General features: G+C 37.9%; 1 protein-coding gene across 1 annotated transcript; it reads left to right on the top strand.

Annotated features, from left to right (window-relative positions):
- Positions 1–256: 256 nt before the first annotated feature.
- Positions 257–13395, top strand: LOC306847348 (CMP-N-acetylneuraminate-beta-galactosamide-alpha-2,3-sialyltransferase 1-like). Its single transcript, XM_079381255.1, has 7 exons — positions 257–599; positions 7741–8061; positions 9072–9259; positions 9542–9721; positions 12084–12129; positions 12297–12416; positions 12588–13395. The coding sequence occupies exons 2-7, from the start codon at positions 7795–7797 to the stop codon at positions 12753–12755; spliced, it is 969 nt and encodes a 322-aa protein (XP_079237381.1). The 5' UTR covers positions 257–599; positions 7741–7794; the 3' UTR covers positions 12756–13395.
- Positions 13396–14323: the final 928 nt, after the last annotated feature.

The following is a 14323-nucleotide window of genomic DNA, read 5'->3' as shown; positions in this document are numbered from 1 at the left end:
AGCGCGGGACCGCGGGCGCGAGCCTGGGCATGTCGTGACGTCACAAACTGAGTGACTGATTGCCATGGAAACGTAAACGTCATGTATAGCTTGTCTCTTTGAATTTTAAATCATTCTGCATTTATATACATTGCTCCATTAAAACCTCAACATGTCGAGAACACAACTGTCCGATGAAAAAGTGCGGGGGACGAATTTACTTTTTATAAAAAGTGGGGGGGGGGGACGTCCCCCGCGTAATCTACGCCCCTGCTCCAGTGCGTTTAGTGGTGCTAAATCCGCGGTTTTCCCTCTGAATTGAGCAACTACTTCTTCCGTTTGACGCAGGTTGTTTTATTTAGCATCATGTATTATGCAATGTCTTGTGCACTGATGAAAGATCCAGGCATGAGATCCAGGCAGCAGGTGAAGTAACCGGAGTTACCAGAGGGAGGGTCACATATAAACCCCTCCTTACTGCGCATCCGTAAATAAAGCTCAGGTTATGGTATACACAACTTCAGCGGTCTTACACAATACCAGGTCTAATGAACCAAGCTTTGACACAGCACCGATATGTTCAGGAGTCTGTGACAAACATCTACAAGGATCTTTCCAAAGTAAGTCAGAATAGGCTGAGTTTTATTACGAAATTGATTTTATGTGTGGTTTCAAAGAGTCTCATAGGACCTATGCACGATCTATGACATTTAATTCCTAACTTCCTAAGTATTAATTATAGATTGGTGCTTCGATAGATAGTTTTTCAAAGAGTCGTATCCGCGTTTTTTTTTTTTTGTAGAATTAAAAAATGAAATTACTTATTGTATATTCTAGACAGAGCTATATAATCAATTTAATATCTAAAATAGTGTGTTTTGAATTGGGGATATATGAACAGCAGCTGTTTAACTACTTTTGTTAAATGTCTTGATACAAACTGAATAAAATGTTTAAAGTTAAGAATGACACTGTAATTAGTCCACCCAAAAATTAAGGTTTTGTCATCGTTTACTCACCTTGTGTTTTTATAAACTTTCTTTCTTCTGTGGAACACAAATTATGATATTTTGAAGATTACTGGTAACCAGAGAGTTTCAGGTCACATTGACTTTCATAGTATTTTTGTCCATACTATGGAAATCAATGGGACTTCCATAAACCAAACGGTTAGCAAATATCACCTTCAAAACTAAACTAACTTTAAAACTCCCTTTAACTGCTGTGCCATCCTTTCTACATTTTATTCGGTTTACATAAATGGATGGACTATCCCTTTAAGCAAGGAGATGTTGTCTCTGCTGGAAAAAAAAAAATAAAAAAAATGGTTTCCACTACAAATACCATTACAAACATTAAAAACTATTAACTATTAAAACCATTAAAAATTCTTGTAGTGTGTTTTGGGACATAGGGTAAACGTACCTATTAAACTCACCAAAATCTACATTGAGACATTTTTAGTGCACAAGATATTGGTTTCAGTGCAAAAAGTTGTTAAAATAAAATATTAATCTCACACAAAAATATTTTATTTTATTTTAATTCAATTAAGATATACATCATTAAATTCAAAAAGTCTGGCCGTGCTTACATTTTTGTACCCTTTAAGCACACCCCTGTTCCCATTAAGCTCACATCATGTTTTATTAAAAATTGTTAAAGGAAATTTTTTAAAGAATAATTGTAAAAATATATATTTTTTGAAGGTACAAAGTCAATCACAAAAGACAGAACACTATAATCAAGGAACAAGGCATTCAAGTCAATCAGTTATATATTCATAGTGAAGTGTAATCGAAGCACACTGAAACATTTATACTAGTCCACTTTCAGCTAAGTAGCACGTTCAAAAATCAAATGAAACAAACCAATAAAACATTTAATTCATGGGGATGAACATTGAAACTAGCCTCATTTTGAAACCTCTTTTTAAATGGATGTCAGTTTATCTATAATCCATTAAGGCTGGGATACATTTCACGATTTTTGCCCTGATTTTCCACAGATTTACAGTCTGGAGAAGTTGATGCTAGTTGCCAAAGATCAGAGCCAGTCTGCAGATTTGAGTTGACAGAATCCATAGAAAATCGATTAACTTAAAGGAACACTCCACTTTTTTTGGAAATAATCATTTTCCAACTCCCCAAGAGTTAAACAATTGAGTTTTACCGTTTTCGAATCCATTCAGCCGATCTCCGGGTCTGGCGGTAGCACTTTTAGTTTAGCTTAGCATAGATCATTGAATCGGATTAGACCATTAGCATTTGCTCAAAAATGACCAAAGAGTTTCGATATTTTTCCAATTTAAAACTTGACTCTTCTGTAGTTACATCGTGTACTAAGACTGAAAATGAAAAGTTGTGATTTTCTAGGCCGATATGGCTAGGAACTATACTCACGGACGCTCAGCGTCTCTGGAGGTGAATGGAGGAGTGGACTCCAGACTTCTGCGTGATGATTGGAGGGTCTGTCGAAAGACTGCATCTCCTTTTGATTGACAGCGATTTTGTACAATAAGAAGTCGCTGAAGCTATTCGAGCTCAGTCCAATAGCGGATTTTGCAAGTAGTTGAAAGACAAACTATTTCTTGGTATTTGCTTGGCGAAATTGCATCATACATTTCACAATATTATACACCACATTCCTTGTTTCAGTTTAACCTAATTCCAACATTTCCTCTGTTGAGTTTAATATCTTTTTTTTTTTTTTTCGTTTGTTTATTCATTCATTCATACAGTAGGCTAGGCTCGCGTCGTAGGGGTGAACTAGCCAGCTAGAAAACTGCACACGATGGCAGACGGTACTAATATTGTTGACCTGATTTTGGCGAAGCCATTTGAAAGTCTTCCTTACGAGAAGAAACTTAGAATTAAACAGCAGGGCAGATCAACACCCAAGATTGATTTAGTGCAAAAGATAGGAAAAAGTAACAGGTCTTTTCAGCTCTCCTGGTATGACAAAGTTAGCTGGCTGACTGGAAGTGCTGTGACAAAGAAAATGTACTGCTGGCCATGCCTCTTGATGAAACCATCTCACGGATGTGTTGTTTGGTCAAAGGTGGGGTTTGGAGATCTGTCTAACTTTGACGGCATATAAAAGGCAAGATTAAGTTGCATGGGCAGGATCAGGGTTGAGCATGCAATCAATGAAGGTGCTCGCATTCAAGTGGCTAAGCATAATGAAACAGTCAAACAAAACAGGGCCTTCCTAAACCGCCTTATTGATGTGACATCCTTGCTTGGCCGGCAGGAGCTGTCATTTAGGGGACATGATGAGAGTAATGAATCATCCAACAAGGGGAATTACAGGGAGTTCACAGAAACATTAGCTAAATATGACTCTGTCCTGTCCACACAATTCGAGTCCTCAACTGTGTTTTCTGGTATGTCCCATACTATTCAAAATGACTTGATCTCTGCTCTTGCAGCCACCGTTTCTGGTCAGATCAGAGATGAAATTCAGAATGCTCCCTTTTTTGGATGGCAGGTGGATGAAACAACTGATATATCCTGTCGTGCCCAACTCTCTGTCATTGTTCGCTATGTGGATAGTGCAGGTAAAATTCAGGAGCACTTTATTGGATTTTTTTATGTTTCTGGGGGGCGAGATGCTCAGTCCGTTTTTGATGTATTAAATGAGAACATGCAGGGCTACAATTTTAAGGATAAGCTTGTGGCACAGACCTATGATGGGGCTGCTGTCATGGCTTCAGCTCTCAATGGTCTGCAAGCCAAAGTGAAAGCAATAGCCCCCAGTGCAATGTTTGTGCATTGCAGACTGAATCTGGTGCTGTCACAGGGCGCTAAATGCTTGCCTGAGTGCAGAATTTTTTTTGCATCACTCTGTGGGTTTGCCACATTTTTTTCAAAATCCACAAAGAGGACGTCTTTTCTGGAGTCTGCAGGCTGTTCAAGGTTGCCCAGAAACGCTCCTACTCAATGGAATTTCACATCACGGATAGTGAGCACTGTGGCAAACAATTATGATGGCCTCCTGCAGACATTTGATAACATCGTTGCAGATAAGACAATGGATGATGATACACTGGATTGTGCCAAAGGCTGTGTGAGGAAACTGGAGGATTTTGAGTTTGTGTTCATGTTGTACACATATACATATGAACAAATCTTCTCTGAGACCGATGTGGTCTTTGATATTGTCCAGCAGAGGGCGATGGATGTTCTTTACTGCAAGAAAAGAATCGAGTCTCTTCTTGCATTTGTCAAAGAGAAGAGGTCAGAGGGGGCTTTCCAAGCTGTTTATGCCAAAGCAGCATATCTCACCGGATTTACGCCACAGCCATATCACCCTGCAGCCCAAGACTGGTTGCCCACTGAAGCTAAGCAGGGTTGAGCCTGGTCAGTACCTGGATGGGAGACCTCTTGGGAAAACTAGGTTGCTGTTGGAAGAGGTGTTAGTGCTCACCCTGTGGTCTGTGTGGGTCCTAACACCCCAGTATAGTGACGGGGACACTATACTGTAAAAAGCACCGTCTTTCGGATGAGACGTTAAACTGAGGTCCTGACTCTCTGTGGTCACTAAAAATCCCATGGCACTTCTCGTAAAGAGTAGGGGTGTAACCCCGGTGTCCTGGCCAAATTCCCTCCACTGGCCTTTATCAATCATGGCCTCCTAGTAATCCCCATCCACTTGATTGGCTCTATCACACTCTCCTCTCCACCTGTAGCTGGTGTGTGGTGAGCGCACTGGCGCCGTTGTACTGTGGCTGCCGTCGCATCATCCAAGTGGATGCTGCACACTGGTGGTGGTTGAGAAGAGACCCCCACATGATTGTAAAGCGCTTTGGGTGTACGGCAATACACAAATGCGCTATATAAATGCATCATTCATTCATTCATTCACATCAGACCCACGAGATGAGCCCATGAGAAAGCGCCGTCTGACCCAATTGCAGGATCCCCAAAAGCGCTACAGAAATCAGTACATGGCCATCCTTGATAACATCTTGGAGCAGATTCCTCAACGTTTTTCAAATTTGGAAAGTATGCTCTTCTTAGAATTAGTCAATCCAGGGAAATTTGATGACATGAGACAAGTATTTCCAGAGGAGGCCTTCCAAAGTGTCCTGAAAAGTTATGGCCATCACTTTGATTCAGGGAGACTGAGGTCTGAACTTCAAGTCTTGTATTCAGATCAGGACTTGCAGGGTAACAAGGGAAAGCTGTGTGATTACTTGGTGTTCCTTAAAGACATGGAGTTGGACAGTGCAATGCCTCAGCTTTACAAACTGTTCTCATTAGTGGCAACAATTGGAGCTACATCTGCAGGTGTAGAACGGAGCTTCTCCTGTTTAAAGCGGCTCAAGTCCTACACCCGTAACACAATGGGCCAAGGCCGTTTAAGCAACCTAGCTCTGCTGGCCATTGAGAGGACACTGGTCAAGTCACTGGAAAAGACGCCTAGTTGGTACAACAGGGTCACAGAGCATTTTCTTGTAAAGGAACGTAGGGCAGAATTTACATATAAATAAATGGACAATTTTTATGATGTAGGCCGAAAATGAGCTTCCCCCCTCTTTGAAAGACCAGCAGCCGCCACTGGTACCCACCCATGAGGCAAGTTTTAAATTGGAAAAATATCGAAACTCTTTGGTCTTTTTTTTTTTTTTTTTTATTACATCTTTTTATGAACATTTCAACAAACAACATGCAACAAACAAACAAACAAAAAAACAATCAAACAATGCCCATCTCTTACAATGCTAGTGAAAAAATAAAAATAGTAAATAAAATAAAATGCGTTATTGCATACCAAAACTCAAAATATTGCTTAACGAGACATCAATATAATCCAAGTATGGAGTCCAAACTTGAGGAAAAGCTTCAGTAGACATATGAATAAGACAGGTTAAAAATTCTAAGGGAATCATTTCCTTAATAATCTTGTGCCATCCTTTCAAGGATGGGGGTTTGTCGCTGATCCAAGTTAACAATATATTTTTCCTGGCCGCAAAGGCTAGGATATCAAATAAATGTCTGTTGAATTTGTTCCGCAATTGTCCAACTGGAAGACCCAAGGAGTAAACAAGCGTACCCACATCGTCCGCCCCGCTCAGCAAAACTATTGAAAACGCAAATCGAATGAAGAGGGAAAAGAAACACACTCCATCCCTCACTTCAGCACAAAAGCGCCACAAGGCTTAGTGTGAATAGCCCGTTATTCAGGATTCAATCGCGGAGTTGTCCGGTGGAGATCTTTCAGTTGCAGCAGGTCGTACATGCAGCTCCTTCTCTGAAATAAATTCTGAGACCGCTGCAGGTGTGCCGAAGACCTTGGAGGTATTCCCAATTGTTACTCGCAGTTTAGCTGGGTATAACATTGCGTAGCGAGCTCCGATCTCCTGCAAGTGATGTTTAACCGAATCATATTCCTTGCGCTTTCGGAGCACCGCGGCGGAGAAATCTTGATAGAAAGATATCTTACTCTTCTCAAACCGCAGATTTCCATCCATGGACAACTTTCTACTTGCATCAAGAATCCTCTGTTTATCTCCGTAGTTATGCATGCGCACCACCATCGGCCTGGGCCTCTCCTTGACACCTGGTCTGGGCGCTAGAGTGCGATGAGCCCTTTCAATCTTGATGTAGCCTCCTTTCGTCTGCAAATGAAGAAACTCCGGGATCCATTTTTGTAGAAATGGCACCGTGTTAGAGCCTTCGGTCCCCTCTGGTAAGCCGAGAATGCGAATATTTTTGCGTCGTCCTCTGTTCTCTAAATCGTCTACGTGCTCAGTGAGTGATACAACTTGACTTTCAAGGGTTAGAACGCGTGCTTGCATACTCTCAGCTAACTCCTCCGCTGAGGCGATTCTTCGTTCGGCTTCATCCAGCCGAGCCTTGCAATTCTCCAGTTGTTGAGAGTGAATATGTACAACCTCGGCTAGAGGGTCGAGTTTGGCATCTATTGTTTTCGAAATCGTCTCCGTCATATGTTGAAACGCCTTCGCCATTGCCGGACTTAACTCAAGATCGTCGCTAACTTCCCCCTCACAATGTTCCGGAGAATCATGTGGCGCGGTCGGGGAAGAGTCCTTCTTTTCAGTTTTCTTTGCAGTACGAGGCATTTTCGAAAAAGATTGTGGCCAAAAAAATTCCAAAGACATAATACTACGATCACATAACCAAAGCCGTGGGGTTGCGTTCTACATAAATGAAATATTTAAGTAATTGGCTGATTGGAGCGGGAGCTCGTGAAAACCGCTGCTACTCCCTGTCCGCCATCTTGCGCCCCCCCTCCTTTGGTCTTTTTTGAGCGAGTTTCTAATGGTCTAATCCGATTCAATGATCTATGCTAAACTAAGCTAAAAGTGCTACCGCCAGACCCGGAGATCGGCTGAATGGATTCGAAAACGGTAAAACTCAACTGTTTATCTCTTGGGGAGTTAGAAAATAATCATATTTCCAAAAAAAGTGGAGTGTTCCTTTAACTTAAAGTGACAACCATCAGTTAATATTTAAAGTCTGTTTCTGAAGTATTTACATAGACGTTCAATGTGGAAGAGCTTAAAGAGAGCAGACTGAGCTTAATTGAAGCAGCAACCATTTTTAATAAATTTCATATAATATTTATTGAAATTACAGTATTTTGCTAACTAAATAGTCTAGGTTATGTATTAAGTGAAAGACAACCTTACAAGCAATACACAGTGATACAAATTGCATTCATAGCTGTAACTATATGATGTATTTTCAGCATCTCCATATAAACCACTCTCTCTCACTCTCTTTCCCTCTATAGATCTAGTATATTTCTGTTTCAAGTGACAAAATCTCAAACATCATTGACGTAAAGATGGTGGTTTTGAGATATCAGCGCTACATGACCGCACTCCTGAGCTCCACTATCATCGTGTTACTTCTGTATTTTCAAAACTCTATGTTGGTTTTCACCTACGGTTCTTACGATTTCATCTCCAAGAAAGTGCCGTGTGCTTGCGGTATCTGTGTGACAGAGCGAGGAAATAGCCACTGGTTTAGTGAGCGATACGATCCCAGCGTACCACTTCTGCTCAACAGCACCAACAGTGTATTAAGTGCAAATGTCTCCAGGTGGTGGACGGTAAGAAACATTCCTGCAAAATCAATATTACAGCCCTTACTTATCTTGGTTTTGTGGCTTTGTTGTGCTCACCAAGGCTGTATTTATTTGACCCAAAATATAGTAAAAACAATATTGGTAAATACTATTACAATTTTAAGACGTTGTTTTCGATTGTAATGTATTTACTTATATATTTTTTTAAATGTAATTTATTCCTGTGGTGCAAAGCTGAATTTTCAACATTTTCTGTTGCAAAATTTAAATAATTTGAAAGTTATTAAGAAGATAGAGCGAGTGCGGATCCCTTACTTCAAAGTGATGTTACTGATTGATCTATGAACCCAAAACTGAAGATGAGCACAGTGATATTTATTTTTTCGTAAGCATCATTACTCCTGTCTTCAGTGTCACATGATCCTTCAAAACTATATGCTGATTTGCTGCTCAAGAAACATTTATTATTAATAGTATTATCAGTATTGAAAACAGTTGTGCTGCTTAGATTTTTTTTTTTAATGGTAACACATTTTTTCAAGATTCTTTGATGAATAGAAAGTTCAAAAAACAACATTTATTTAAAATAGAAATCATTTGTAGCGTTATAAATGTTTTTACTGTCACTTTTGATCAATTAAATGCATGATTGCTTAATTTTCTTTTTTTTCTTTTTTTTTTTTTTTTACTGACCCCAAATCTTTATTTTTAATATTTGAATGTTTACTAATTGTACTTATTCATGAACATTTGAATATGTTACCATTTCTTATATAAATAAGTATGTATGGTTAGTTGATTAACAAAAAAAACTATTCTAATTTGATGTTTAATCCCAACATCGAAAGATGTGGCTGGAGAAAACAAGCATGTGCAATTTGACTTTTCACAAAACAAAACTCATAGTTACGGAGATAAAGACCTTATGACAACTTATAATCATAAGGCACTGTAAACGTCTTGAAATAGTACACTTCTATTACTATTATATCAGACTTAATTCTGATGCAAACTGATTGAATAATATCACACAGGGGCTACAATCAAATGCCGGCAACTACACAGAGGTGGTGGATCAGCTGTTTTCTCTCTTCCCTGATAAAGAGCACTACTCAGACGCCGGTCCAGATCGCTGCAGAACCTGTGCTGTGGTGGGAAACTCTGGGAACCTGCTGGGATCCAATTATGGGCCTCTCATAGATTTCCATGACTTTGTCATCAGGTAGTTAATGAAATTATATTATCCTGTATTTAGTTGCTTGTAAGGTTGTCTTTCACTCTTCAAATTAATGAGAGCTTAATGAGAATAATGAAACATCAGTATTGATGGAATGGATATGTTGTGCATTTATTGACTGAGGCTGTGGTTGAATGCCTTGAATCATGAGATCACATTAGATCAGGTGATTCCAGATGTGGAAAAGATGTTAAAATATTTTTCAAAAGATGCCTTATAAGCTTTTCATTAAAATATCATGTATACCGCAAACTGTTTTCCTTTCAGGATAAATAAAGGTCCGACAGAAGATTATGAGAAGGATGTGGGGTCAAAGACGACTCACCGGATTGTGTATCCTGAGAGCGCCGTGGACTTGGACAACTCCACCCATCTGGTGCTCTTTCCTGTTAAGATTCTGGACATGCAGTGGCTCATCAGTGCCTTCACCACTAAAAACATCACGGAGTAAGAATTAAACATGCATGACTGTAAACTAGTTCAGTGGTTCCCAAACTTGTCCTGAAGGCCCCTCTGCCCTGCACCTTCCATATGTCTCCCTTATCTAACACACCTGTTTCTATTCATCAGCTCGTTAGTAGAAGCTGGTTAGTAGAGACTGCAAGAAATAAATTGGGTATGTCTGATTAGGGAGACATACAAAATGTGCAGGGCAGGGGGTCCTCCAGGGGTGTATTCCAGAAAGCGGGTTTTGTTGGAAACTCAGAGTTTGTTAACCCCAGAAAAGGGAAACACAGAGTTTTCGGTTCCAGTAAAAGAAAAAACTAAACCTCTCGTAAGTTACCATAGATGTGAACCTAACCTGGTCGGTTTCTTCAGTTAACCCAGAGTTTCTTTGGGTCTCCTCCCCCTGTTTATATTTAAATACCTCATTCGTTCATTCACGCTGCAAAAATTGCTTTTATTGTTGAGATTTTTGGCTTATTTCAAGTACAAAAATCTAAAAATTATTAAATGATGTATTTTCTATAAGAAAAGTTGCATACAATATTTAGTCTTGTTTCCTGGGGTAAACAAGTAAAAATGAATTGTCAGTGGGGTAAGAAAAATAATCTTAATGAAAATGGAAACAAGATTATTTTTTCCTCACCGCATCACTTTCATTTTCATCATGCAGACACTGTAAATGTGACAAAAATGGCATGTCTTTTATAACGGATCCTGTAGATGAGGCAGCTGCATTAATTCGTGGGGAGTTACAGTTACATAAGGATTTAATTTTATTTATTTATTTTGCCATATCCACTTTTTTTTTTTTTTTCAGCGGTGCCATTTTTAAATGGCGTTCACTTGATAACATCTTGTTATCTCTTGCGACCTATAAGTAACCTAATAATTAGAATTTCCTTTAGGTTTTCCAGTGTGGTTGGATGCATTGATTACACACACATTCTCCCCATTGCACCTTCCGAAAATGAAACTGATTAGTGTATGGAATGGAAGGATGCCAGATGGAAGGGTAGTGCGAGATCTATGCCGTGACCACCACCACAGCTGTGACAACAAAAGCAACAATTATTCTTTTCCCTGTTGGATTTTAATATTGGTATTGTGGTCATCTCCTCTTCATTTGTCAGTGGTGCTGGTGCAGGCTGTCCCCCATTTTACGAGTCTCAGCCTTCTTGCTGTTGACTTAATAGAAGTCAAATGTTTATTTCATTATTATAATTCAGAAATGTATGTTGGATTAGAGAACATTTATGTGAAAAAAGCATTAGACTGTGGAAAAAGCGGCTGCATATAGAAGTATATAGACACTGAATGATATTTATTGAAAGTGAAATGTTTGTAAATTCATGTAGCCTACACCCATTTTATGCTTAAAGCTTTACCTGATTGAATTTTGCTCGTTTTTTCTGCTGCCACATTTTTTCTGCCACACTGTCTGTCTTTCTTTTCTTTTTTTTTTTGTGCCCGTGGGATACCATGAAAATGAATATTAGTTCAATAAATTACCTTTCTGCCTATTTCACCTCTGATAACAGTGATTTAGAATTAAAGTGAAGTATTGCGTAGTGTGCGGAAGTCTTTTTGCCGGGTGTTGTTGCCATGGTGAATCATAATTCCGGAGCTCCGTTGATCATGGCTTTTCATAAGCGTGGTGCATGCGCTAAACTCAGAGTCGACCTACGCAGAATGGATTGAACTAACTCTGTTCAGCTGCTCTAAAACCGAGAACTCTTGAGTTTCCAATCTCAGGGTATGTCAACTCAGAGTTTGTTGAACCTCCTTTCTGGAATACACCCCAGGACAGGTTTGGGAACCACTGAACTAGCTGATGTAATTATATATTATTAGATTTATATACATTTCAAAATCCTCAAAATAAGCAAAAAGTACATATTTTATAGTGTATGGAATGGAAATAATTAAACATAGTTTAATAATGAAATCAAAACACTAAGAATACAAGGAACTGAACTAAAACACCAAGCAACAAGAAACTGAGAACTGTATGCTTTCGAGGCATTGTTTTTTGGATCATTTGTTTTGAATCAGTGATTTGGGAAGCGTATAAAACTGCCAAAGTCATGTGATTTCAGTAAACGAGGCTTTGTTAGCTCATAACTGTTTCCAAAATTTCAATGGTTCTCCACTGCCGATGATCTCTGTAAACCCCATGGACCACTGTCTAAAGGGTTTTTACCTGATCTTTTTACCTGAAGTGTTTGCTAAATGTAAATGTACTTAGGTTAAAGTTTTAGCTTAATGTGTCCATATGGCACATCATAGTGTTAATAGTAAATAAGTGTTACCGAATTAAACACACAGCTTTTGTTTGTTGATACTGTTACATATTCTGTTACAGAACATACACCAAAGTGCCATCTACAATCACAGCAAATAAAGACAAGGTGAATAACACAAACCTCCTCATGAAATCAACCAATCGAATAACAATTGTTGATTTGTTTTAATTTGTATGGTTTACTAATATTATCTGATTGAAATCTTGATATTGTAGACTCAAAACATGATATTAGAAATGCATGTTTCACAAATGTCCTGTCATTGTTTTTAGGTGATGATCCTCCACCCAGAATTCATAAGATACGTCTATGATAACTGGACAGAAGGGCAAGGCTTATATCCATCCACTGGTTTCTTAACACTGATATTCGCTCTTCACATCTGTGACGAGGTAAAACTCCCTTTCTGTGTGGCCTGGCATTGCAGTCATTATTGAGAGTGTGCCTATATAGCCCTATATTATTATTATTCTCTCTCTTTCTCTTTCTCTACTATATGTGGTATAAGCTTTTCTTTGCAATGTCACAAACTATTAATGCATTGATAACTCTTTCTCTTACAGGTGAATATATTTGGGTTTGGGGCTACAAGTGATGGAATCTGGCATCATTATTTTGAAAATATCTTGACTTCATATGAGATCGGCATTCATGCTGGAAAATTTGAAAATGAAACAATCAATCGGCTCCAACAGGAAAACAAGATTCTGATTCACAAAGGTTGGACATGAAGTAGAAACACTAGTACTGCACAGTATTGCTTTGCAATATCGAATATTGAATTTTTCAGATGTGCAGCGAAGACTTTCAGTTGAGATTCTTATCGAGAGTTCAACTTTTCTGTAGCGTTTCATTTCAACTACTCAAGATGCACCAAATGAAATTATGCCATAGACTGCTCATTTTTTCTTTTGTTGAGCCTGTCAGGATGTTCAAACACCACAGAGTCACAGTGTTTCACAAGAGAGTAAATAGTATTTATCCCAAATAAGGGGATTAATAATTTGTATTATAATTTAAGTGTGTTTGATTGTTGCAAGTTATACTGTGTTTATGGATTTGATTACGTTATTCACTTAAATAAATTATTTACTGATTCTCCCTTTTTCTTTTTTCTTCTATAAAGCTTACTACTTATAGTTTGCTAAGGATTTTCTATTTTATTGCTGGTTTACTATCATGCTTGCCAATGTTGTGATTGCATCTGTACATTTCCTTCAAGAGAAAGTTTGCCCAAACATAAAAAATACAGATATGTGGACTAATAATTTGTATTATAATTTAGGTTTGTTTGATTGTTGCAATTTAAAAACTGTGTTTATGTTTCTGAATACATGTTAATCACTCAATGGCATTAAATTATTAATCCTTTATTGATTTTCCCTAATTCTTTTAATATCTAATACACTCCTGACTAACACATTATCTGAATTATTACTCAGTGAGTTTAATTATATAATATTAATTTAATACACTTTTTTCAATATGCTGCAAAATAATCCTATTCAAATCTATGTGATAAACGAGTTAGGTTAAAAGTATCTGAAAGTGATCAAACAGTTCTCAGAAAATATTACTTAAAATGCATAATCGAATAGATTACTTGTCCTAAATGTGGAATGACTACAAAATGTGGAAAAATATTTTAGGGAAAAAATGTCAAACAAATAAACATGGAGTGAAGATATGCTGCACATATATAGCAATTGTTGCTATATATGTGCCCCCCCCCCCCCCCAAACAGTAAAATCAATATAACATTTGTTTAATAATATTTTTTGTTTATTTTGAGATAATTTTATGGTACTAATTAATATTTATGCAATAATTATGAGTATTTTAGCCCATGTAGCTCTATATAAAAGGCCTATAAATTATTTTTTTTAGACATAAATACTTCATTAAGTCGTGGGTTTGGATATATATTTAGACATTTTTAAAGACAACTTTTTGTAAAGGTTTATAATTTTTGTTTTATTTTGTTTGGGGGGGGGGGGTTGAAATGTTGATTTAAAGCATCAGTTTTTGAATTATTATTACTACAGTCTTGAACTTGAACACAGAGAAAGCATTTTGTTACACAAAACAAAAATGTAACAAAAATGAATACGAATGTTTTATCAGAGCACTTCTGGGTCTGATCTGATTTCAACCTCTTATATCAGTTTTCTGACTCGTTATGGCTATATAGTTATAGCCATATACCAATTCATTTTAATTTATATAATTGTGTGTGTGTGTGTGTTTTGCAATTACTTGCTGTCTACTTTTTACTGAATTGTAGTTGAATTATTACTTT

Source organism: Barbus barbus, assembly GCF_936440315.1.
Source record: "Barbus barbus genome assembly, chromosome: 27".
NCBI classification, from domain to species: Eukaryota; Metazoa; Chordata; class Actinopteri; order Cypriniformes; family Cyprinidae; genus Barbus; species Barbus barbus.
Note: the sequence above shows the minus strand (reverse complement) of the source record. Positions and strands in the feature narration are given on the sequence as shown.